Raw genomic sequence first — 24,298 nt, forward strand, 5'->3', positions numbered from 1 at the left:
TGTAACTTAGAATATTCATAGATGTTTTGTTCATTAAGGGTAGGCCTACGGGGCAGCACTAATAAGGTAGCCTTCTTCTGACTTCTTGGCAAACTGATGGTCAAAATAGCCTAGGCCTATTTTTAAAAAGCCAAGCCACAAAGTCCATGTCTATCAAATTCAATGAGTTTAGGGGGCCAACAAGTAGCCTACACTATATGGGGCAAATTTAGGACTAATTGAAGGAAATTAGAGAGGATATTCCGTGAATAAAATCAAAAGTGTGTGTAAAGTCTCTGGCCTTAGATTTATGGAATTAAAATTCTTAATCCCAAAATTCCTAACATTTCACATGAGTCTCCGTGGTTCCGATTACCTAAAACGCCCTTGTTTTGACATGTGAGGGTTGTGTCTGTTAACGTTACCCGGAACTCTCGTGTTGGTTTTGTATTCCTGGAGGGGACCGCTATCGCCCTTGCTCTCCCTGAAACTGATGAAAGAAACCAAACATCGTTTACGAAACTGAATGTTGTAACAGTGTAATAGAAGATCTGTGCCAGCGATTGTACCGGGTAAGATTGCCTTAACGTTAATGCCTATTTTGTGCACGATTGCACGTGTAGAGATGCACTGTCTGACTCTGGTAGGGTGCATTTATGTTTCAACTGGTCAATGTGTCAGCTGTGGACAATAGACGCTAACGTTAGCAGTGCACCGATAAGCCAGACGGTGAGCTGCTTACAGCGCTTGATATCATGTTATGAAACATTTTCTCTGGAAGACAATTCCTACTTTAGGCGAGGTAACGTTAGCGTTATGCACAATGAAAACGGAAAGTAAACACACACGTGAACACTAAAGTTCTGCATTTAGAAAGAGCTATATTTTTTATGCTGCTAAGTGAAATGAAATGAAATGAAAATACATCTCCCGTGAGTAGGAAGTTGTGGTGGTGGTGGTGTTATTTAACATGAGGTTGTTTTGGCTAACAACATGCTAATTGGGTTTGTCTTTTTACTTAATGGTCTTTGAATAAATTCCCCAAAGCGAGTGTCCTTGCTGTAAATCATATTGTATTAAACCATTAATTGACTTCAGTTGATATGGCATGGCCCAAAGTAAAGTTTATATAACTAACCTGAAGTTGAAGGGAAGATGGGGCAAGGCAAGCGATGCACGAGGTAAGCTAAGATACCCCATTTGTTTTTCCCGTCAATTTATAGAATGCTAGTAATGTTATCTACTCTGGCATTTCATTTGGTTAGAACTGCAAAATAACATTACCCACCTTGGTCTTTAAGAGTTTCCTTTTCTTTAAACCCAATTATTTCACTTAAAAAAATGTCAGTTTGAAACATCGATATGATAATTTCCAAAAATACCTGTTTTTCAAATGAATAGTGCACATTTGTGTTATTGTGGGTGTCTTCCACCATCTGTCAACCTACCTGCATTTGGCCATACCAGATGGAGGCAGAAAGGCTAACATTTTTAACAAGTTCAGACAGAGTACACTGGTGGGCAGTCTTGCATCTATATCTTATGTTTTGTATTTGGTATTTTAGGTGTTGGTGTTAATGTTGAAAATGTGAGATTATGTGTGTGTATGTTTTTCATATTCTGTGACTCAGAGACCATGTGCTTGATCTAAAACAGTTTACAGCTGTCCGAGAGGATCAAGCTGTCAGGTTGCAGTGATTTAGGAAAGAAAGAGTTATGCGTGGAGGGCTTATGGGGACATTCTTTGCCTGTAAACCTGTTATTCTCTCCCATTTTGGTATCTGGTCTTTTGTTCAGTTGTAAAAGACAGTCACTGTCTTCAGTGCATCTCATGTGAGGCAGCCAGCTTTTGTGAAATATAAGGCAGAGGTAGTTGTGTTGTGTTGGTGCGTTGTTTTCAAGAGTGTGTCTGTACTTTGACACTGTAGAATATCTTATATGAACATTAGCACTAGGTTATATGAATATGAATATGAGTTATATGAACATTAACACTAGGTTCCGGCGCCGACAAGAGTGGCAGCATGTCAAGTAGCTCTGTGTCTTTGTGTTTTTTTCTAAGTTTTTTGAATTACTTTCTGCTGTTAGTGAATGTGTGTGTGTGTTGTCTGTATGCTACTGTGACCTTGAATTTCCCCTGGGGATCAATAAAGTATCTATCTATCTATCTATCTATCTATGCAATAGCTGGCGGTACAATTAAACTTTTTCATAGCAGATTTGAGAAAATATGGTCTTATTGTGTCAAGCGATCATCATAATATTTTGAGTATTGCATTTTAGTATCCATGAGATGCAGCGCTTCAAAACCTCACCATTTCACTTGTCTGCAACTTCCACTCCACTAACTTTCTCTCCACTTGACAAAACTATAGTTGATGGCACATACCTAAGAGTGGGTGTTGTGCATTAGCTCAGTCATATTTTTATGACTCAACTAAGTTTTTCTTTTTTGGTTGAGAAGGTAAAAATACAGGTGGAGTGATGTCTCCATCATTTGTGTCAGAAAACTCATCCAAGCTGGAGTCTGAGCTTGGGAAAGGAATGTTTGCTGCAACAGACTCCTTTTTGCTTTTGACTGCATTTCTTTCTCTCTCTCTCTCTTTCTTTCTTTCTTTCTTTCTTTCTTTCTTTCTCTCTTTCTTTCTCTCTCTCTCTGTCTGTCTGCTCCCCGTTCACAAACACAAAGTCTTGCAAATTGCTGTTTTCGCTGAACGTCGCTGTCTTTCTTATTAACTGTTGCTCACTTGCCTCACGAGTGGCAATGGTATAACTTCATCCACATGCTTTGTTGATGTTCAGTTTCACATATGCATATTGTCTGGTTTGTGTTCGGTCACATATTGGCTTCAGTAATGTAGTGATTTGTGTGACATTAACATTAACATTAACATCTAAAACCCAATGTGTGGTCTGACTGCAACCTAATGTGTTTAGTATTTCAAAGATGTTTTTTCTTGTTCTGTAGACTGTTTTTCATTGTCTTTTCTTGTCCATTCCTTCCTAAAAGCAGTCAGAACTAACTAGTTTGAACAGCCCCACATAAAAACCTTTATGCATGACCTGTTACATTAACAAGGGATTCAACACTAACCTCTCTGCTCTTCCCTGTTCCTCTCTGCCTCTGTTCCTCTCTTCCCTGAATTTCACTGACATCATGACACCCCAGTTCTTTGCTTTGTGCCTCTGACTGATGAAAGGCCATGGCTAGTTTGGGAACTTAAGAACTTGGGGGAATATCTCTGTAATGCTGCTCAGGCAACTCGGTGAGCTTGTCTTGGATTACGGAGGCTAGCGGGGATTCTTGTCTGCATTAGCCTTCAAATGTGTTTTGAGTTGGGGGGGGGAAACATTGCTTTAAGAGTCAAACCTACTACAAGCCATTTACTCAAAATTAAGTGGAGTGCAGATAAACAACGGTGTGTGCGTGTTTCTGTGTTCGTGTGTGTGTGTGCGTGTACATGTGTTTTAGATTGTATTGAATATTGAATGTAGAGTCCAGACTGTCTGTACATTACATAACAAAATCACCTTTGTTTGGGTGTCCATTTTCAGTGTGAGTGTTTTTGTGTGTGATATAACAGTAACGTCTGTGTCTGCACAGGGTGAGCATTGTTCCCCCAAGCCCAATACCTCTTCTCTCTACCTTACCTTTTCACCTGGAAGTTTGCCTCCACTTAAAGACACGCCTAGTAACTCTATACCCTCTCCCATACATGCCCTCAGCGACCTGGTGCACTCCTTGAACCCTCCGCCCTGGTGACCCCATTACTGACCCTGATAGCACACTAAAGCCCCTCCCCAACGTGACTGCCGTGCCGAGTGAGTGCACATCAGCGGCACTGAGGGGGGATTGTATAGTATGAAGGTCACATGGTCACAACTGGCAAGGAATTGGCCGGCTGTGACTGTGAAGTGGGTGGGGATTAGCTTCTCAAATAGCCTCGTCTCGAGGTTAGCACTGTTTACAGAAGCAGGTTGAGGCTGTCAAGAAAGAGCCTGTGGACTTTAAATAGCCTCGTTAGAAAAGCTGTTTTGAGTACACGTTGTGTTTTTATCAAACATTACGTAGTGGGATGCGTCATGGAAATTGTCTGGGAAAAATGTCTAAGAGCGTTGTATGATTCATTCAGTTTAGTCAGACAGTGCCCTTAAAAAATCTTCACAAAAGAGGGCACTAGAGAGAACAGAACTTGAACTTCTATTGGGACTTGGTTCTAAGGAGATTATTCATGTTCTACTTGTCAGCAGGTCCAAGGCTTGCTTAAGAAAACTTCAGTTTGGCCATAGGTGTATAACAACACTGTGTTTTGTCAAGAACTGTATTCAGTAAATTGTATTTAAACATTATGGACCCTAATTGGCAAAATGTAAAGTTAGGCAATGAGCAAAAGTATCTCGTACATTAACTAAAGCTTTCATGTCGTGGTGTGTAGGAGCAGTAAGTTCATGTTATTAAATTTGTGGTCCGCTGACTTCTTCATAATGTAATGTTGTCAACTTGTGTGGAGCTTAACAGCCAGCACTCGTGTCTGAAAATACACCAGAGACAATCAGGATTAAACTGCTCTTTAGTGGGCTGCAATGGAATAAACTAATAGTCGACAATGTTTTTCATATTTGAGATGAGTGACAAAAGTACTGTAATGACTGCATTTAAATAAATTACATAAGCCAGAATAAATGGATGTCTGTCCACATAGAAGATCTGAAGCATCCCACAATAAAGGACCCCTGTCCTTTCATCTGGCCTCCCGCCTGCCTGCCTAAAAGCCAAGGCATCACACAGTGGCCTTCAAACTTGCCCCTTCATTTTACATGGGGTTTATATGATTCATGATCATCCCACATTTATATTGGTGAGAGCATGCTCGGTCGTGACCAAGGCACTCAATATGTTTTTGTATAAGTTATATATTATGCACATTTTGTGCATGCATGTAGGGCCCAATTTTTTTGTCGTAGGTTAAATTGCCACCCATAACTCACGAGGTTCAGAAGATGATCTATGTGCGTCTTTGCAGGGACCTCTATATTTGGTGTTGAATGTTTTGGAATTTGTGTATGTGTGTGTGTGTGTGTGTGTGTGTGTGTGTGTCTTTGTCATGTTGATAGATGCAGTACATATATTGTATAACTTTACTAGTTCTGTAAGTAATAGAAGCATTAGCCAGGGCTTATATAAGCTGGTCTTATGCAAGCTGCTGTCTTTCGTTTCACCACTCTCCTTATTATTTTTCGGTCTCTTTTTTTTGTTACTTTTTTTAGCAGATGAAAGGCCGTCTTTAAGTCCGTCTCTCCTCCCCTCCCTTTCCTTTTCTTCTCTTCTGTTTTCCCTCCCACCGGTAAACCGTTCTTTATAGGCTAAGTGGAATTTTGGTCAGGTGCCTCAAATTCAAGGTTTTTACCTTTGCCTTCTCCAATGACACCCAGATACGTGCACATGCACACACACAGCTACACACAAACATTCAAGATATTTATATAATATCTCTATAAGAACATCTCTAAAATGCCTCAGCTGCAGTCTATGGTTCTTGTGGCAGTCTCTGTGTGGGCAAAAATAGTGCCCATAATAGCCTGTTCTTTCTGCTGCAAGTGTAAAAAGTTTCACAGACACATTCGCTCCTTTTTCCTTTGTCCTCATTCAGGTATATTTTTATCTTTATTTAATATATTTATCTATAGAAAAATAGATATTTTTATCTTTATTTAATTTTATCTTTATCTTTATCTATTTTTCACCTCTAGGCTTGTGAAAAGTAATATCTTACTGATAGTAATATCCTTGTTTTTGTTTTCGTTTCTTTGAATATCTTTTGAATTCCAAAGGTAATTATGATACAACTGAAGTTGTGTACAGTATTTTGACAGCAGTGGAAGTGTTAAAGCAACACTGCAGACTTACCGGTCATCTCAATCAGGAAGCTTCTTTGTGTATATGCCTGATTTAGTTTGTCCTTGAAGCCATTGTAGCATTGTTTTTTTTTTTTTTTCATCAGTGTTGAATCAATCAAGTAGCTTGATGCTATAGAGTTGAGCTAATAAGAATTTATTGAACGACTGGAGCAAATTTGTGGTAAGACTTTTACTTTCTGAAGGTTTTCTGTCTCTGTTAGAGGGCGTTTTGTAGTTTGTGTGACATTGTACTGTTTGAACGTGTAGCTTTTTAGATTTCATTTTTTTTATTTCAACATGTGCTTTTCTGTTTTAGGTGAATAGGATGTTCAGGTAACAGTATGGCAGCGCAGGGGATCTCAAAGCGAGATTTGGAGGCTTGGGAGAACAGCAGAGACGTACTGGAGGATGCAGAATTGATGTCTGAGGAAGAGGAGAACGATGGTGATGATGAAGATGAAGCCACTGGTAAGGAGAATTTCATCTTTATGAAGAAAAACATGTAACCCACCAATATGCAGTAAAGCTTACAAACTGTGTATAGCTGCAAACTATGCCTTACATGAGCGAGAATGTGGCAAAATTAGAACTGTAATTTAGTGTAATTATAGTTCAGGGATGTTGGACAACAGTTATGTAACTTAAGTGTGTTTACACCAAAATCTGTAGACACGAAGCAGCCTGTCAACATGGCACTAAATCAGACAGAAGGTGTGACCAACTGCACAATCTCACATGAAAAACTATGAGCTTTGGTTTTAGCCTGTTTAACCCTTAAGCAGGTATGACGGGAATGTTGGAAATTGAGCGTTCTAAAGAATGGGTTCATTGAATTCAACATGTAAGGGATAATGTATTGTCCGCCGGTAATTATCAGAAAATAAGTCCCGACAGGGAGAACAGAACCTCATGTGAATGGAACTTTCTGCAGCACTCTGAAGAGCCGTGTAATAAGGAATTTTACATTGTTGCAGAACAGAATCTTCTGTTAGAATGTTCAAAACTTCCCTGCTGAAGGGTTCAAGGAAATGTTGGGTATTTATTCTAGTTACATAATGATGCAGAAACTTGTTTTGATAGATGTTCATGCACAGACATATTGACAACATGAAATATAAGTATTCCAGTCATGTAATCAGACAATTACATTGCATTTCTGTATTTGCATCTATCAGATTTGTGGTGAAAGATATCCATCACTCACTGATTGGTTTGTCTTTGAAGTCAGGTGAATAGAGTGAAAGTTCACAAGGTGAATCAATTCAGTTTGACACAGTGGAGATGTTTTGCTCTGTTGAAAAACCTGAAAATCACAACAAAATTGGCATGGAACACTCATAGAGCGAATGGCAGACTCTTACTCACCACAGATTAGTCTTTGTTACTCAGTGCCTCAAGCAAGTCCCACCTCCAGGACTATGTGTAGGCCGCTTTCTGCACGTGTGTGTGTGTGTGTGTGTGTGTGTGTGTGTGTGTGTGTGTGTGTGTGTGTGTGTGTGTGTGTGTGTGTGTGTGTGTGTGTGTGTGTGTGTGTGTGTGTGTGTGTGTGTGTGTGTGTGTGTGTGTGTGTGTGTGTGTGTGTGTGTGTGTGTGTGAGAGAGATACTTTATTAATCTCAAGTTGGATGGCCCTGGGGACAAAGGACCTCCTCAACCTGTCTGTTGAACTTCACAGTGACAGAAGTCTGCCACTGAAAATGCTCCTCTGTTTATTGAGCGTGCTGTGTAGTGGGTGGTGGTCATTGTCCATGATTGCCAGCGTCCTGCTCATAGTTCGTTTCTCTGCAATTGTTGTGAGTGACTCCAGCTCAATGCCAACAACAGAGCCAGCTTTCCTTACCAGCCTGTTCAGTCGCCCAGCGTCCCTCTTCTTAATGCCGCCTCCCCAGCACACCACAGCATACAACTAGATACAGAACTCTGGTCTCTTCATCAGGTAGTCTGTGATCGAAGATACCAGGTGAGCATCAACCTCCATTTGAGCTTGTCTCTCAATCTGACAGGATGAATGATGTTAAAGGCGCTGGAGAAATCAATGAACATGATTCTCACAGCACTTTTTCCCTTGTCCAATTGAGATTGTGCTCTGTGCAGTAGGTATATGATGGCATCCTCCACGTCCACCTTCTCCTGGTATGGAAACTGGAGCCGGTCGAGTGAGTGGCAGACCTGGGGTCTGAGGATGTGAAGTAGTAGTCGCTCCATGGTCTTTATGTTGATGTTAGAGCGACTGGCCTAAAGTAATTTAGATCACTGGGATGTGGCTTCTGAGGAACTGGGATGAGACATGATGTCTTCCACAGTGCTGGTACCTTCCCCAGTCGGAGGCTCTCCGACTGCTGCAGAGGCTCCCTCAGTTCCACAGCACAGGCTTTGAGCGTTCTAGGACACACTCGGGTCTGGGCCGGCTGCTTTCCTGGGGCAAAGTTTCCTCAGCTCTCCTCTGACCTGATTCGCCGTGATGATGGGAGGAAAGGGGATCCCTTTGTTGAGCATTGGGGGGAGGGGTGCATCTTTGAATGGTGGCTGAAGGTTGAAGTGCATGGAGCCACACGGTCTATGGTAGCAGCATGGGACATCAGCAGTTGATTGTGGAGGTGAGAGTGAGGGTAAGGGGGCGGGGGCATGTGGTAAACAGATTGAAGTAGGTGGAGGGTGAGTTGTGGGGGTGGGCAGGCCACTGCAGCGGGAGAAGGGCAATCAAACCTGTTGTAAAAGTGGTTGAGTGTGTGTGTGTTTTGTGTGTGTGTTTTGTGTGTGTCTGTGTCCATATGTGGGTGCAGGTCCAAGCACAGTGAGGTGTCTTAAGAGTTTTCTCTTGTTATTATCAGTGAAATCCCAGTTTTCCTGAGAAAATAATTAGAATCTCACCCAACTGTCCGTGTGTGAAGCCGAGAAGGATTAACCAGTCTCTCTGTAGCTCGCTCTGTGTGTGTGTATGTGTCATGAGCCCGTTCTTAGAGAGTTAAAGGACAGAGAAAAAGAAGAAATGAATCCAGTTCGGTTTGTAAAAGTTTGTTAAAAAAAGAGACACAAGGAGTCTTGTGTTGTGCATTGGACTAGGGGCTTGATGACATGTGGAGTTGTTTTTGGGTTTGTGTCATGGTGACATGCGTTACACAAGCACATTATGAAAGATCCTCCCCGACCTTCTGCAGAGCATTTCCCACCACTCCACTTGCTTTTACAAGAGTGCTCACCAGCTCTGTGTCTGTGTGTGTGTGTGTGTGTGTGTGTGTGTGTGTGTGTGTGTGTGTGTGTGTGTGTGTGTGTGTGTGTGTGTGTGTGTGTGTGTGTGTGTGTGTGTGTGTGTGTGTGTGTGTGTGTTCGCGCGTGAGCGTGTATGTGCACGCACATGCTCATTTGGGCGTGTTTATGCCTATGAAAGTGAGTGAACAGGCTAGTCTTAAATGTTCTGTGTGTAGATAGAGAAAAGTGGGGAAAGTGACCCACAGATAAGAGAGAAAAAACACATGTATGTTTAAGCTGCTGCATTTTATGCCTTGGAGTCATTAGATGGTCTCAATGATGTTGAGTTGTTTGATGGTCACTAGTATGGTGCCATTGCCACTTAGTTTAACAACACAAACTCGCACCCATAGACACACACACCAGTGCCTGTAGTTAGTCTTACAGTATAACTGAAACCCCCTGTGAGGATTAAGGTCAAACATGTGAGGGCAATCCCAGTGACCCAGCTTGCCCTCCCCCTCTCTTTCTCTGAGTTTTTCTATCTCCTCTCTTTCTCTGCACCCATATCTCCTCTTTATCTCCCTCTATCTCTTTTTCACTTCCACCTTTCTCAGCACATGTGCTTGTTGTTCTCTTGCCTCTCTCTCTCCACCCCTCCTCCTCATCATACCCCCCCCCGTGTCTCTTGTGTAATGTGGCCCTCACAACAGCGTCACCGTGCAACCCACTTTTTTGTCACACTGTCACCATAACAACAGCTACACACACACACACACACACACACACACACACACACACACACACACAGAGCCCCTGGACACTTGTTTACCTCCCTCCCTCCCTCTCTCTCTCTCTCTCTCTCTCTCTCTCTGTGCCTGTGTGTATATTCTGTCTTCTGCCTCTCCCTTGCTTGCTCTACTTTCATCTGTCAGTCATCCTGCATTCATCCGTTCATCCATCATGTTCCACGTGTCCTTAGAGACTGTGCTTGACATCAAGTGTCACTTTTCTCATGATGCCTGTTGTGTGATCATTAATGTGGCCTGGACAGCAGGTTGCCTTCAACTGGTAACCTAGATAGTTAGACAGCATTCACTGGCCTTGTCACTGCCCCTGTTGGTCATGATGACCCTCTGTCTAGGTCACTGCTCTACACACGTTTTTCCAGAAGGTGTTTAAGTCACGCTTTTCTGAAATATTAAATACTTATATCAATAATGGCTACATTATGTGCCACCTGGAGTGGTTTTTAGAAAAGTTTGTTGATCTCATCTCTGGCAACATGTGGTTGTCAGTTTCCACAAAGCAGCCTGAGCATAATGCTTTTTCTTGGTGACCACAGCCTGAAGCTTTCTCTGCAGGCGTTCTGACTCAATATCAATCTAATTTCTGCATCGATTTTTGATGCATCCCATCCAAAGTAATGATCTCCAGGCTAGAGCAGATGTACATCTAAATTAAATATTTTATTCCCACACAGTAAGGATAGGAAACTAGCTGGTTTTCCTGTACAATGTGCAATAGAATATTTAGCTTAATATACAAATGCATCTCTTATCCACATTGGCCAAGATTAGGACCGGATTTTGCAGTCAGACTGTACCTTGGTTGAAAACAGAAGCAGGAAGGAGACATCTCTTTTGCTCATGTCCTTGTTATGAGACCGAGAAGGAAGAAAGAGCACACGCAAGAGAGAGAGGAAAGTGCGTCAGAGTCCCAAGGTACAAGAGCATCCATTTGTCATCCACTGACAGATACTAATACTTGAGGAAGATGGAGCATACAATAATATCCTACACACACACACACACACCTTACCATTCCTAAACTAAAACCCTTGCCATTGGTGCAAGTTATTCATAGAACGTTTTAAATATATATCTGAATCTATACAGTGTATCTAAATCGTATTCATACATCCATGGGATTTCAATTGTTGCGATTCTTTACATTTTAGGATACAGCAAGTTAGCGCGGTGCACCATATTGTATGATCTATCGTATAGGGGTGGGAATTTCCAAAAATGTGATGATTCGATACTATTGCGATATTTGGGCCACAATACGATATTGCCAAACAGCAAGTATTGTGATTCGATTCTGCTATATTGCTATTCATGTTTCCTATATTATTCAAAGGCATTACACTTTAAATGTCACATTTAATTCTATGACCAACATTATCTTCTACACTTTAAATGAAGTGCAAAAACTTAGTAAGAGGGTAGTGCAAAATGGGATGGTGCATGTCAAGGTCCTTACTATTCACTTTTTGTGGAAAACCGAAATACACCCACACTTACGATGTGAAAAAAGACGGAGCGTCGTGTATAACAGGTTGTGATTGTGAAGCCATTGTCTATTTTACTTTTATTTAAGTATTGCTATACTTTGCACTACTGTATCAATATAATTGTATATCACCATACTGAACAGAATCGATTTTTTTTTATCATTCTACTATCGTGATATATATTGGGATAATTGTTCCCCATGATACGATATGAGATTTTTGTCATGTCACGATATAGCTCATATCACAAAGTCTGCAACAAGTATTGCAATATATTTTGATTATTTTTTCCCCATTGCAAGTTGTTAGGAAAATAACACAACAACCAATTCAACTCACTTGAATCTAGACATTTGTATATGCGTTAGTGAATGGTGTTTGTAACAGTGTTTAAAATGGAGGTTTGCTATGACAAGTAAACTAATGTAAACACATATTGGTCCAATAGTATCAGAGTAGTGGTGTGAAAAAGTGTTTGCCCCCTTCCTGATTTTTTATTTTATTTTGCATGTTGTCACACTTCAGATCAAACAAATTTAAATATTAATCAAAGATAACACAAAATTAGACACAAAATGCAGTTTTTAAATGAAGGTTGTTAAGGGAAAACAAAATCCAAACCTACATTGCCCTGTGTGAAAAAGTGATTGCCCCCTAAACCTAACTGGTTGGGCCACCCTTAGCAGCAACAACTGCAATCAAGCGTTTGCAATAACCTGCAATGAGTCTTTTACAGCTCTGTGGAGGAATTTTGGCTCACTCGTCTTTGCAGAATTGTTGTAATTCAGCCACATTGGAGGATTTGAGCATGAACTGCCTTTTTAAAGGAATTATCCGGAGTAAAATGCACTTTAGATCAATTTACGGATGATTGGGAGTACATACGTTGAGTTGACATCCAAATCATGTCATTCGGATGTGTTTTAAGAAAGTTCGATGTTACCGTTTTTAGTCAAAACTCGTTAGCGTGGAAGTGAGAAGGGCATATTATTTTGCCGTTACAAAACGCTATTTTTATACCTCTTCTACAGTTCCAAACAACATTACACTTACGTGGTAGTGAGTAGAGGGTCCCTAAAGCCAAACCGAAGTATCCCGAGGTCTTTATGTGGTCGGATAGAGAGTCCAGAATAAATTTCATCAAGCCAGTACCTTTCCAGAAATGTTGTCATCTTTGCTGCCATCTTTAGGGGAAATTCCGTAGGAGTCAATTGACCTCTCCAGAATAAGTCCCGCCTCCGTAACTTCCGTATCCATCCAACTTCCGGGCGTGGATTGTCTATGAGAAATAACATGGCGTTTCGAAATATCATACCGGTAAAACATCTGTAGGTAGCGAAGTTGAAAAAGCTGGTGGGCAGATTGGCCTACACACTTCTGCCATATAGTTTCCACTGGATTTTTTGATTGTCGGTGCCGTTTAAGTAGTATACTATAGACTATACTACTTAAACGGCACCGAAAATCAAAAAATCCAGTGGAAACTAGATGTCAGAAGTGTGTATGCCAATCTGCCCAGCAGCTTTTTCTACTTTGTCACCTACAGTACAGAGTGTGACAGGTACGATCTTTCAAAACGCCATGTTATTTCCCATAGACAATCCACGCCCGGAAGTTGGATGGATACGGAAGTTAGGAGGCGGGATATATTCTGGAGAGGTCTATTGCCAAGTGTGCTCTGGAAATTCACAATTTTGTCGCCGTTTAAAAAAAAAAAAAAACATAGTCCAGTATTTCTTTTGAAATTGAAATTAAGTTGTATGGACTGGACTATGTTTTTTTTTTTTTTTTTAAAAAGGCTAAGAAATTGTTAACTTTCCCCTAAAGATGGCAGCAAAGATGACAACATTTCCGGAAAGGTACTGGCTTGATGAAATTTATTCTGGACTCTCTATCCGACCACATAAAGACCTCGGGATACTTCGGTTTGGCTTTAGGGACCCTCTACTCACTACCACGTAAGTGTAATGTTGTTTGGAACTGTAGAAGAGGTTTTGTAGCGGCGAAATAATATGCCCTTCTCACTTCCACGCTAAAGAGTTTTGACTAAAAACGGTAACATCGAACTTTCTTAAAACACATCCGAATGACATGATTTGGATGTCAACTCAACGTATGTACTCCCAATCATCCGTAAATTGATCTAAAGTGCATTTTACTCCGGATAATTCCTTTAAGGTCATGCCACAGCAATAGGATTTAGGTCAGGACTCTGACTAGGCCACTCCAAACTCTTCATTTTGTTTTTCTTCAGCCATTCAGAGGTGGACTTGCGAGTGTATTTTGGATCATTGTCCTACTGCAGAACCCAAGTTTCAGCTTGAGGTCACAAACAGATGCCCAGACATTCTCCTTCAGGATTGTTTGGTAGACAGCAGAATTCTTGGTTCCATTTATCACAGCAAGTCTTCCAGGTCCTGAAGCATGAAAACTGCCCCAGACCATCACACTACCAACACCATATTTTACTGTTGGTATGATGTTCTTTTTCTGAAATGTGGTTACTTTTACGCCAGATGTAAGACACCCACCTTCCAAAAAGTTCAACTTTTGTCTCGTCAGTCCAAAGAGTATTTTCCCAAAAGTCTTGGGGATCATGAAGATGTTTTCTGGTAAAAATGAGACGAGCCTTAATGTTCTTTATGCTCAGCAGTGGTTTTCGTCTTGGAACTCTGCCATGCAGGCCATTTTTGCCCAGTCTCTTTCTTATGGTGGAATCATGAACACTGACCTTAACTGAGTCAAGTGAGGCCTGCAGTTCTTTGGATGTTGTTGTGGAGTCTTTTGTGACCTCTTGGATGAGCCGTTGCTGCGATCTTGGGGTTATTTTGGTCTGCCGGCCACTCCTGAGAAGGTTCACCACTGTTTCATGTTTTCATAATTTGTGGATAATGGCTCTCACTGTGACAGAGAAGAAGATGAGGCGGGGTACAAGGGGCAAGAGGAGGCCCAACCCCGCAACCCACACGTTGGTCTCCACGCTACAAGACCACAACATTTCGGCATTTCGGACCTCGAGCTTTCTGAAGATGAAAGATCAGTGCTTCAAAAAGAACTGTCCTTTGCTCCTTCTAACCACCATGACCCTTTCTCCCTTAAAGTGGACTGTTTCAAGTTTTTCCGACTTCTCCATCTTAAACACTTTTTTTCCAGACCTAATGTTTTATCCAACAGTGACATTGTCTGTAGAAACTATGATGCCACTAATGTCAGTAACACTGTTTTCAGAGAGGTGACGTTTAAAAAGAAGTCACGGTTTCTACCCTCTTCCAATCTTAACCCTACAATTATGACTTTCAGTCAGTTAGTAGAATACGACTTGGCTAAGTTGAGCTGGTCAACTACTTCTAGAGCTAAGAATATGAACAAACATGAAATAGAAACTCTACGAAATATGGAGTTAAGACAAGACATCATCATTCGCCCTGCCCTGTGGTTGTAATGAGTTTGGTGAATTATGAGTTTAGCATATTAAAACTATTGGAAGATGACACACAATATAAGCCTTTGCCTTCTAACCCTACTTGTGACATAAAAAGTATGACTGACGTATTTATTGATACATCCTTTAAAAGAGGGTGGATAACAGACAAAGAAAGCTTTTCTAGTTAAAGACCACCCGTTCCAAAGATCCATAAACGCTTAATTGATCCTCAGACTTGCAGTGTGAGCGGTATGGGAGCGGAACAGAGCGGCCACTCCGGCCTCTAAATTAAAAAGCACTCCGCGCTCAAATTCCATCCATATTACACAAAACTATAAAATGATCTAAACTTCATTCACTCTCGGTGTATAGATCAGGACAGACTTGCGGAACAGGCTGCAGGTCAACAGTCTGCCTGTATGAAGATAAGCATTAATGGTCCAGTAGTAAAACAGTGCAATTACCAAAGGGCCCTTGAAATGATCTTTTTAAAGCCAAGGAGGATGGCTTGTAACAATGCTAGTTGTCAGCTCTGCCATAAGTAGTGACTGATCACATCTGCACATTTTGTTGTTTTGCACTTTCTTTTGCACTTGTTCTATAGCTTGTAATAGTCTTTGTTAAAATTGCACAAATTACACAAATATTTTGAAATATTTGTACTGTATACTGTTGTATAGTTTGTTTGGTGTTGTTACTTTGTTCTTTGTTAACTGTTATTTTGAGAAGCTGTTTTTTTATTTATAATGTAGTGTTTAATATACAGCAGAGTCTGTAGTGTGTCGCACAAACAAGACGCCAACACCCACACCCACCGCTCGGATGGCAACCGATACCATAAATAGCTAATGTTCTCCTTACTGTTTTAGTTTGTAAGTCCATAAACACCCATGGCAGAGCAAGGAATTGATGACTTGGCAAGGCTGGCCAGAGACATTGTGTATACTTGGAAGGCATTGTGATAGAAGTACAACTGCAAGGTAAAAGGTGATGGTTACCAAATACCTGTGGGTGGTTTCCCAAATGCTGGAAACTTTTGGAATATTTTTTTTTTTTTTTTTTAGCTTATGCACCCTTACATTGGAGTCCCGAGTCCATATACAAAATTTGGTATCGATATGTGACAGTGTTCCTGAGATATGGACGACTTCCTGCCACCGATTTCGTTTGGCTGTGACGGGCAAACGCTTCCGAAAATCAAAAATCCTTCTAGTAACTTTTGTGAGGCTTGGTCCAAGGATAATGTACGTCACGTTTCGTGGCGTTCGGACCAAATTTGTGACCTGTGAAAATTTAGTTTCGCTTTCTGTTCAATCCAATATGGCGGACGAACGACACGCCCACTTGACGTCATCTTCGCGTGCAACTTACACCGGTACTGACCGGACGTTTTAAAGTTGGAACGGTGTCTCTGTCTCAAAGGGCCTAGGCGCTAGAGCCGGCCAAAAATTAGGGAGACGGGAATAATAATACTTAAGAAGAACAGTAAGTGTGCTGCTTTCAGCAAGCACACTTAATACAACTTAAGAAGAACAATAAGTGTGCTGCTTTCAGCAAGCACACTTAATTAGAATGTCAGAGCACAAAACAGCAATTCGCACTAAAAATACCATTATATGCAGGCAAATCATGGATCTCCAGCTTCATTGAAATTTTGGGGGATAGAAAAAATCAAAACACCCTCCAGAGGCGGAGACATGATCAAAAAACTCTTATGTAGGGAGGCGTTTTGGATATTTACCCTTAACACACTTGAACCTCATGGCTTAAACGAGGAACTAAATTTGTCGTGCTTTCTGTAGGTCTATGTGCTTAGTTTGATAACTTATGAACAGTTTGCACTTGTTCTTAATGACTTCATACTATACAGTTTGAAATTGGGATGTTACTATGTACTTGATTTTCCATGTCTACTTACTCTGTGTTTTTATAAATATTGTGTATTTATATATATATATATAGTCTGTGTATTTATAAATACCATTAGTATGATCATTTGTTTTGTATATACCTTCAGGGCTGATTTTTGAGTGTAGCCTACTTCTATGGCAGCCATAGTAAGGTTGTGGTACCGCCCTATACACCTGTCAGGTGATCCTGATCACCTTAATAAGGTACCGCCACCTATGCCTTCCATACTTGACTCTGACGAAGACGTGGCACACGTCGAAACGTTAGTCCTTATGTGGGCACCTGAATAATAAAAACTACTAAAATTCAACATCTTTGTCGCTCCGGTGAACTCTCTCTCACACTGGATTCAGTCCTCTCCCGTCGATGCGCTATATGTGACCCGCAGTAGCGCGGAGGTACATTTGTTTTTCTACGTGGCTCTCACTGTGGTTCGCTGCAGTCCCAAAGCTTTAGAAATGGCTTTATAACCTTTTCCAGACTGATAGATCTCAATTACTTTCTTTCTCATTTGTTCCTGAATTTCTTTGGATCTCGGCATGATGTCTTTTGATAGATTTTGAGGATCTTTTGGTTTACTTCACTTTGTCAGGCAGGTCCTATTTAAGTGATTTCTTTATTGAGAACAGGTGTGGCAGTAATCAGGCCTGGGTGTGGCTAGAGAAATTGATAAACCACAGTTAAGTTAAGTTTTAACAGCATTTTGTGTTTACTTGTGTTATCTTTGTCTTATATTTAAATTTGTTTGATGATCTGAAACATTTAGGTGTGACAAAAATGCAAAACAAATAAGAAATCAGGAAGGGGGCAAGCACTTTCTCACATCACTGTATTTCTGCAAATAGAAGTATACCAAATAAGTGTACAGAAAGCTATATTACATAATTAAATATCACAAGACTTGGTGGTACAATGGTGTTATAATCAATGTAATCGCAGCAAAATCGATAAAACATGGCTGCAGTATCATTGGCAAACAGCAGGCAGTAGGACATAGGCAAAGGTGCCTGTGCAGCCTGCAGTGGTCCCGCCCCCAGGCTTTGTTTTTGCCCACCCATAGGTTTCCATGTGTCTTCTGTTGACGCAATCAGGCTCTAATTTATTTCGGTGGCCAACTATCGCCCCCTCTGTTCACAGACGCAAAGGCAATTATGTAAAGGAGAAAAACACTGCCAGGGCAGCGCAGGGGAGACGAACAGAGACAGGGAGGAGACATGCATGTAGAAGTGTATAAAGGGTTTTGTTTGTGAGAGAAGGTGTGTGTGTGTGTCTGTCTCTGTGTGTGTGTTTTCTTAGGTGAGGCTTTGCTTGATGTTTTTATCTTATTCGCTCTACCTTGGGGAGCTGCCTGTAACTTTGTGTGTGCTTTTCTGTCCTCCCACAGCATTTCCATTTATTTTCTTCTATCTACCTCCCTTTTTTCTGTCTGTCTTCCTCTCTCCTCCCCCCTGCCCCCACAGACTTCAAAATGCTGGTTTGACACAGTCTCTCTCTCCCTCTCATTGCCCTCTCTCTCCCTCTCTCTCTCTCTCTCTCTCTCTCTCTCTCTCCCTTACCCCCCCCCATCTATGCCATTGGAGATCTCTATCTCTGTTCTCTCTCTCCTGCTCTGTGTAACTGATATTCCATGGCTCTTTAAACCGGATGCAAGTCAGCTGAATTGTTACCCTATAGCCCTAGCGTCCCCCACCCCCCTCCCAGTCTCTTCTCTTTACCCCTATGAACTCTCTTACCCTGGTTACCTAAGGCAGCCTTTTTGTGGGAGTGGCCTGGTGAGGTAGAAGGGGCTGGAGGCGGGGCTTTAGCGAGTGTGTGTCTGTGTGTCACGCTGGTTCTGCTGGTGGGGTGTGTACCAGGGGAGCAGGGGGGCGAGGGACGGCCACACAAGGTCGGCGCTTTTCCCAGCGACACATTGTTTTGTAAGTGTCCGATCGGCCTCAGGACTCCGTCTCCGTCTGCCTCTTGCATTTTCACACACACACACTCCTCCGCCTGAGCAAGTTACATACAGGACGTGGTTGTGCGTGTGTGTGTGTGTGTTGGTGTCCGTATGTGTGAGCGCTCTTCTCCTGCTTCCTGTCTTTGTGGCAGGCAATCTCTGTGCTCTATGTAGGTGTGTGTCTGAGCCCCAGCACTATGGGTGAGTACTTGCTGAGTGTGGTTTTTGTCATAAATGTGGATGAATGGTTAAACTAGTACACTCTGAAACAGTGCACACATGACATGTGTATGTGCTGGTTGTCATGTGGCCGAGCCTGTGTGTGTGTGTGTGTGTGTGTGTGTGTGTGCGTGTGTGTGTGCGTTTGTGTATGTTTGTCTGTCTGTGTGCAGCCTTGCATAAGAGGCATAGGCACTCAGTTAGCTGTTGTGACTGAATGTGTGTTTAAACTTTTCACTTGGTCTGTTTGTGCACTTGGAAGTGTCCTGATCATGGTTTTCTTTCCTTTCTTGCTGAAGTTGTAGAGTAGCCTGTGGTTCAGGGAAGCTTACATGTAAGTGGCTGTGGTGCATTTGCAGCTATGCAACCCCCTTCTCTCTCTCTCTCTCTCTCTCTCTCTCTCTCTCTCTCTCTCTCTCTCTCTCTCTCTCTCTCTCTCTCTCTCTGCAGTGGTATTTGCCTCAGATCTGGGTCAGGTCAGATGCTTGGGGCTGGGGGGATTGGAGAGGGGGGTGGGTACTGGAGGGCATGGTAATCGGAAGGGAGAAGGCCCCAACATGTTTGGGGAGTGTGTGTGTGTGTGTTGGGGGGGCACTCTCATTGTGATGGTGTAAGACAAAAGGGCAGAGAGGGAGGGCAGTTCTGTGATGTGAAAGAGGGGGGAGGACAGGAAGTCTCTTATGGGACAGAGGAACGTTCTCTTTGGGGCAGGCGGAATGTTGGGAGAGGACACATGGGGTGAAAGGTGTCTGTGTTGTGGTTGTAGTGAAGCAAATGCGAATGTGAATACGAGTAATGCAGTAACCCGAAGGATGCTTGTCTGTGGGATGCAATATGACTGAGACTTTGGAAAAAGACAGAGAGGGGATTTCCTGACTTGTTACAGTTCCCCATTCTGCCAAAAGAGCTGCCAACACAATGTCACAGAGGCCTGGTTTGCCATGTAGATATTTAGCGAGCAGTGTCTGCCATGCCGAGATGGATTTTTACGGTGCATACTGATAGTCGTGCTTCCATAGAGCCAGTAGTAGCATGTTTCTTCAGGGAGTGACAGCAGTAACCACACACCAGCAAATTCTACTGAGTCATGCCAAACACCAGAGGGAACAGAATGACAAGGAAATTGATTTTTATCACGATCTCTTAATCATTAACAAAGAAGGGACCAATTTACAAATATTCTTGACTACAAATGTATTCCTAAGACAACAGGAATATCAATAAACAGGGCTTTAAAGTTGTCTGGCACTGTGCCAGAATTCAGGTGTGACCCAGGCTGTTTACAATAAAAAAAAAAAACGTGATTATGTATAATGGCTTCGAAAGTTTGTGTGTTCCTTGCTTTAAGCCCTGAATAAATCAATACATGGTTTCTTCATAGGGAAGCTACGAAGTGAAGCAGCAGTGTACAACCCAGAAACAATGCAATATCAATCAAGAACCATCGGAGATCATGTGTGGCTTAAACAATGACAAAAAAACAATGGCTCAAAAAAAAAAAAATCAGGTGGTCGCCACACCTCAGCAGCCGGCTGCATGTTTGTGTCACTGACACACTTCTACCCGGCAGCCTTTTCCGCCCCCTTCCCCCTTCCCCCTCCCCCCTCGCCTACCAGCCATGTGTTACGAAAGGGCTGAGGAGAAGTGCCTGGCCCACGCTGGCCGTCACTTCCCCCCCTGACGGAGCCCCGGCCACAGCGTGTGAGGTTATGTAAGGAGCTTTAGTCCGGCTTCCTGGTTTCCACGACTCCAGCCCTCAATTCTCGCAGAACAGATGAGCTAGCCAATGAGCACACAACAAGCCACCTGCTTCTCACACACGCACCCACTGAACACCACGCGTTCTCAGACAGCCAGACAAACACGGCGGACGGAGAGCGGCAGAGACGAGTTGTGTAACTAGAAACAAAAGGAACGGAGGAGAAGAATAGAAGCGTGTTGAGAAGGGGGAGAGAAAAAGAGGAGAAAGAGTTGCCTTGAAAGAGTGCCATTTGAGACTCTCACACAGCTAGTGTGGGGTCCAGTCTTTGGCAGAAAGAGAGCATCCTTTCGGAGACAAAGTGAGCGAGGCTCAGACAAAAAAAGAGAGAGAGAGAGAGCAAAAGAAGGGGTTGAAAGTGACAAAAAGTCAGCTAGTTTGATTAGCAGGGCGATCGGAGAGTCCCGCTCCTCATTACGACTTCTCCACGCGTTCTGACCAGCAAACTCGGATCAGACATGCTGCTGCTGGACGAACCGGACCCCCTTACAGGTACGTGACCACTCCGGACCGTCGACATCCACCACCACCACATCATTGCCATGGCAACCCTCTTCCTGAGTGCATTTGACCCGCTGTCACGGTGCTGTAGTCACGATGGCAGGCTGACCAGAGAGAAAAATGAGTAAAGGGCAGGGAAAGGTACACAGAGGAGAAGTTTGCCTTGTTTTCTGTTTTCCGTTACAATTTCTTACGTGTGCCAGTGTGAACAGGTGACTGACAGCCTATTAAATGTGTACCTGCCTAAAGCTGTTTTTGGCATGGCATTGAAGTGTGATGATATTAGGAACTGTTGCAAAACATTGTTTTCAGTATAGCATTGCATGTACTGCAGGTATGCTCCTATACATCTGTGTCACTTGAGATAATGGATTTAGTGGTACAGACCATTCGGTCATTTTGTGTAACGTTACATCGTCATCTTCATCTTCCACTAGAGTTGCACACTCCTCTTCTGTGTGACTCCTCCACCTCTTTCTCTCAGTTTATTCTTTCTTTGTTCTCTACTCCTCCCTTTTGTCTTTTCTTTCTTTCTGTCTTTCTTTTCCTTTCTTCTTTCTTTCCTTCTCTCCTTTCCTTCTTTGTTCTTTTTATCTCATTCATGGCCTTGTCTTCATTGATGAGCCCTGTCCTTGACTAGATTAGTGGAGTGGATTACATATCTCTCCTCTGCGCCTGGGCTGGGCATCTGCAAAAACCAGACACACAAATAACCAGACCATGTGCTCGTCTAAGCCCGTAGATCCAGCCTGACCAAACAAACACTCGCCTCGTTCCCACGTGCACTCTGACGGCGGGCATCACAGGCGGCTGTTAAGGGACATGGCGGCTCTGCCAGGACTATCTGTACCCACTGTAAGTCAGCTGGCAGAGCATCAGGTCCAGAACGATGCCAAGTGCCAGTGTGCCAGTCTCGCTCTGGCTCATGGGACCACTGCTGTGCCCTGTGTCTCACCAGCTGGCGAAAACGTGTGTGACAGTGGTCAGATGGGAAGGGTGTCTCCGTCCGGAGCTGGTGCACATGGTGTTGTTGTCATGACTCGTTACATCTGATGGTCTCACATTTTATTGGGGTCATCTCTGCTCCTCTCGAAAAGGACATGGGTCTGTGTGAAAAGCCTTGTGAAAAGCTGTTTGTTCACCTACCCTGTCTATGAGACTGCTTATTAAAGAGATGCTTTGCACTGATGATGCTGATGGCAGAGAATCTGCGCTCTTTGCAATCCGATATATTGTATCAGTTCGTCATTACATTATTTAAACTGTTGATGTCATCCAAGTGAGGGAAACACCTGTTTAAGGTACTGCTTGGTCTTTACATTACAATTTCCAGGCTATTGGCAGATAGATAAAGAAAAATGTACAGACGATAACATGAAAATATGTCAGTCAATCATTCATACAGATGAATTTTTCATTTGAAGTGTGTAAATGCAATAGGAATGCCCTGATTGTGTCTGTCCTGCAGGATATTCTAGATTGAGCATCTATAGTCCACTGTGCCCTTGAGAAGTTTAATGGGCACTTCACCTCTTATTTCTATCATCGTTGTTCTGATCTGACCTGTCCATGTACTTCAGGTTTAAGAAAGAGCCTCTGATATAAGCCTGTCCTTGGTTAGATAATGATGCTCCAGTGGCCCCTTTCTTCTGGCAGTTGAGATGAAGTCTATCCCAAGGTGAATGTGGAGACATAGTAGTCTATGCTTGATCTGATTCGGTGTCGAGACGACAACACCTCTGTCTGCCCTAGATGTCAGCTCAAAGTGCTTAGGTAAAAGGTGGAATTTGCACATTGCATTTGCAGTGTCACAACCTGTTGTGTAAAAAAAAAAGAATTGATGTCATTGCGTGCGTATGTCTGTGTGTGTTTTCGAGGTGTGTGCCACTTTCCGGTGCGAGTGTTTCCAGAGAGTTCTGGCAGGAGCAGCGGTGTGGTGGCAGTGATGGTGGCAGATGCAGGTTACACAAGTGGACATCGCGTTCTCTTGCTTCCCTCACACTAGAGGTGTTCTAGAACGCAGCCGTCCAGCCGCCTCTCTCTCTCTCTCTCTCTCTCTCTCCTTCTCTATCTTTCTCTCCATCTCTCTCTCCTCTCTCCTTATCCCTCTCTCTTTCTCCTTCTCTCCATCTCTCTCTCCTTCTCCATCTCTTTCTCTCCTATATCCTTATCCCTCTCTCTTTCTCTCCTTCTCTCTCTCTCTCTTTCTATCTTTCTCTCCTTCTCTCCATCTCGCTCTCTCCATCTCTCCCTCTCTCCTTATCCCTCTCTCTTTCTCCTTCTCTCCATCTCTCTCTCCTTCTCCATCTCTTTCTCTCCTATATCCTTATCCCTCTCTCTTTCTCTCCTTCTCTCTCTCTCTCTTTCTATCTTTCTCTCCTTCTCTCCATCTCGCTCTCTCCATCTCTCTCTCTCTCCATCTCTCCCTCTCTCTCGCTGGCTGGCTCCCCCTGCAGTCTGTGACACACTGGCCTAGTAATCACGGCGTGAGTGCAGCGGAGCAGCAGCGGCAGCGTTTCGTAACGCCACAGCACTCCGCATCAGTGCTGCTCTGCAACAACAGGGCAGCAGCAGCTTGGGGCAAACGGGAAAAGAGAGATCCCCTGGAGCCTGTGTGTGTGTGTGTGTGTGTGGTGTGTGTGTGTGTGTGTGTGTGTGTGTGTGTGTGTGTGTGTGTGTGTGTGTGTGTGTGTGTGTGTGTGTGTGTGTGTGTGTGTGTGTGTGTGTGTGTGTGTGTGTGTGTGTGTGTGTGTGTGTGTGTGTGCGTGTGTGTGTGGATTTTAACCTGGTGTCGGTGGCTGTTGCCACGTTCTCCTAATGCGGTGTTTGGGTCTAAGTTCTCTTCATCTGTGGGTGTTTATTTGGTATTACAGGCTTTTGTGCCTGTTTTCTGGTCTTGTCTGCTGGTTATTTGCTGTTTTAGTGTGTGTTTGTGTGTGTTTCCTCGCTTTCTGTGCACAATGGTTTTCTGAGTAGAGGCATGCAACAGGATTCAGGTGTAAATTGCCGTTTGAATTCTTATAGGCACATAAACACACAGACACTCACTCTCGCTCTTCCACATGTTTTTCTTTTGAATAACAGATTGCATTGTTTCCTCAAATCCCTACACATTTCTCTCCTCACATCTCTCTCTCTCTCTCTGCGTCTCTCCCTTCTTTCCTTTTATCGCTGAGAAACTGAG

At 42.9% G+C, this 24,298-nt stretch overlaps 1 protein-coding gene across 2 annotated transcripts in view; it reads left to right on the top strand.

Moving 5' to 3' along the window:
- Window positions 1-463: 463 nt before the first annotated feature.
- Window positions 464-24,298, top strand: part of LOC143114425 (helicase ARIP4-like) — a 51,812-nt gene continuing 27,977 nt past the window's right edge. The window contains exons 1-2 of one of the 2 annotated variants that reach the window (XM_076276013.1): window positions 464-551; window positions 6,194-6,345. In XM_076276013.1, the coding sequence (XP_076132128.1) occupies window positions 6,219-6,345 (127 nt within the window). In that variant the 5' untranslated portion in view covers window positions 464-551; window positions 6,194-6,218. Of the gene's footprint in view, window positions 552-6,193; window positions 6,346-20,647; window positions 21,106-24,298 lie in introns of those variants that run through there. The other variant, XM_076276014.1, reaches the window with a different exon arrangement.

This window comes from Alosa pseudoharengus, unplaced genomic scaffold (genome assembly GCF_046254945.1).
Source record: "Alosa pseudoharengus isolate Yale_2024_CS ecotype anadromous, Long Island Sound unplaced genomic scaffold, YU_APseudo_1.1 YU_APseudo_1.1_scf_9, whole genome shotgun sequence".
NCBI classification, from domain to species: domain Eukaryota; kingdom Metazoa; phylum Chordata; class Actinopteri; order Clupeiformes; family Clupeidae; genus Alosa; species Alosa pseudoharengus.